Source organism: Nerophis lumbriciformis, linkage group LG23, assembly GCF_033978685.3.
Source record: "Nerophis lumbriciformis linkage group LG23, RoL_Nlum_v2.1, whole genome shotgun sequence".
NCBI classification, from domain to species: Eukaryota; Metazoa; Chordata; class Actinopteri; order Syngnathiformes; family Syngnathidae; genus Nerophis; species Nerophis lumbriciformis.
The window spans coordinates 26,094,161-26,096,660 of NC_084570.2; the positions used below are offsets into that span (position 1 = coordinate 26,094,161).

The 2,500-nt window shown below is 37.7% G+C and overlaps 1 protein-coding gene across 2 annotated transcripts in view; it reads right to left on the reverse strand.

The window, feature by feature from the left end:
• Window positions 1-2,500, reverse strand: part of glt8d1 (glycosyltransferase 8 domain containing 1) — a 36,367-nt gene that overhangs the window by 6,446 nt on the left and 27,421 nt on the right. The window contains exon 9 of one of the 2 annotated variants that reach the window (XM_061984905.2): window positions 1,071-1,658. The exons of the other annotated variant lie outside the window; for it this stretch is intronic. Within the exon in view, the coding sequence (XP_061840889.1) occupies window positions 1,447-1,658 (212 nt within the window). The 3' untranslated portion in view covers window positions 1,071-1,446. Of the gene's footprint in view, window positions 1-1,070; window positions 1,659-2,500 lie in introns of those variants that run through there. 2 annotated transcript variants of the gene reach the window in all.

Below are 2,500 nucleotides of genomic sequence, written 5' to 3' on the forward strand. Positions count from 1 at the left end.
ATATATATATGTGTATATATATATATATATGTGTGTATATATATATATATATACACACACACATATATATATATATATATATATATATATATATATACACACATACATGTATACATATATATATTAGGGCTGCAACAACTACCGTATTTTCCGCACCATAAGCCGCCCTGGGTTATAAGCCGCGCCTTCAATGAACGGCATATTTCAAAACTTTGTCCACCTATAAGCCGCCCCGTGTTATAAGCCGCATCTAACTGCGCTAAAGGAATGTCAAAAAAACAGTCAGATAGGTCAGTCAAACTTTAATAATATATTAAAAACCAGCGTGATGTGGGCGCGCATGGAGTCGTATATCAACATGGACGGAGCTGCGTGAAAAAAGCCACCCGGCCTCTTCGCGTAAACTTACCTTAACCACTCGCTCATCTTTTCTTCATCCATCCATCCCTTCGAGTTAGCTTTTATGACGCCGGCTGGAAAGGTCTCTTTTGGCAAGGTCTTCCTTTTGAATATCACCATGGGTGGAAGTTTCTGGCCATTAGCATGGCAAGCTAGAACCACAGTGAAGGATGACTTCTCATTCCCTGTGGTGCGAATATTCACCGTACGTGCTCCCGTTGTATCCACAGTGCGGTTCACAGGAATATCAAAAGTCAGTGGAACCTCGTCCATGTTGATAATGTTCTCTGGCCGGATCTTTTTTTCAGCTATCTTGTTTTTACAATATGCACGGAAAGTAGCCAGCTTTTCTTGAAAGTCTTTAGGCAGTTGCTGTGAAATAGTAGTCCGTGTGCGGATGGAGAGATTGCGTCTTTTCATGAACCGGAAACCTGTCGCTTAGTAGGAGCCATTTTGTGGTCTTTACAGATGTAAACACACAAAGGAAATGAAACGTAATATCCGCGCGCTTCTTCTTCTTCTTCTACGCGGGCGGGTGGTTGCTTACAGTAGAAGAAGAAGCGCTTCCTGTTCTATGGGGGCAGGTGCTTACCTTGGCGGTTGCTTGCGTAGAAGAAGAAGCACTTCCTCTTCTACGGGGAAAAAATATGGCGGCTGTTTACCGTAGTTGCGAGACCGAAACTTTATGAAAATGAATCTTAATATTAATCCATATATAAAGCGCACCGGGTTATAAGCCGCACTGTCAGCTTTTGAGTAAATTTGTGGTTTTTAGGTGCGGCTAATAGTGCGGAAAATACGGTAATCGATTAAAATCGATAATAAAAATAGTTGCTGATTAATTTAGTCATCGATTCGTTGGAACTATGCAATGCGCATGCGCGGAGGCTTTTTATTTTTATTTTTTTTAAATAAACCTTTATTTATAAACTGCAACATTTACAAACAGCTGAGAAACAATAATCAAAGTAAGAACAAAAACAGTACAAAACTGAGGCTACGTCTCATGAGGTGGCGTAAGCTAGCCAATGATGTGTCATGTGCAGCTCACGTGACGACGCCGTCTGGAAACATTTGAAAAATGGCGCAGGAAAACAGTACGGATAGTTCAGCGGAAAAACATCTTGAGGTTATTGCTTCAATGGAGAAAAGTGTACGACCTAAGTCGTCAAAAGTGTGGGAACACTTCACTTTAAAGACTTCAAAGAAGACTGTTTCCTGCAAAATGGCACGGAAGTACAACATTGCTTCAGGAGCACCTGAAAAGGAAACATGTTGGAGCCATGGATGAAGGGAAGATCTCACGGTACATAACTTTTTATGTCCATAGTGGCAACAAGCATTCATGAGTTCAGCTTTTTTGTGAGTAACATTAACGTTATGCCTTTGTTGCAACGCGGGGCTGATAATGTGTCTCCGGCACATTTGACTCCGTTTTGAGAGAGAAAACGCACGCTTACCAATTTGGAAATAAACGTAACAGACAGAAATATCTTTCATAATGGATCAATGTAGCCGGGCCCGATAAAGCTATATAAATCTATTTAGATTTGAGTGACGCTTTAGTATAACTAAACGTTATGAAGGTGCTGGAATATTTCATGCTCCTATTCAGAGGCAGCCTAAAATGAATCCTTTATTATTCACAACAGAAACGTGTACAATATCTGATTCAGTTCTGATCTGATGAGTTACATTTCTGTGTTATTATTGCTGTATGCTGCACCCAATGTCCAGAACATGGTGCCAGTATGCTGGTTTTTTTCAATAAAATACTGGAAAGGATAGAAATGTAGTTTGTCTCTTTTATCCGATTATTCATCGATTAATCGAAGTAATAATCAACAGATTAATCGATTATCAAATTAATCGTTAGTTGTAGCCCTAATATATATATATACATACACACACACATATATATATATATATATATATATGTATATATATATATATATATATATATATATATATATATATACACACATATATATATATACATATATATATATATATGTACTGTATATATACATATATATATATACATCAATCAATCAATCAATCAATCTTTATTTATATAGCCCTAAATCACAAGTGTCTCAAA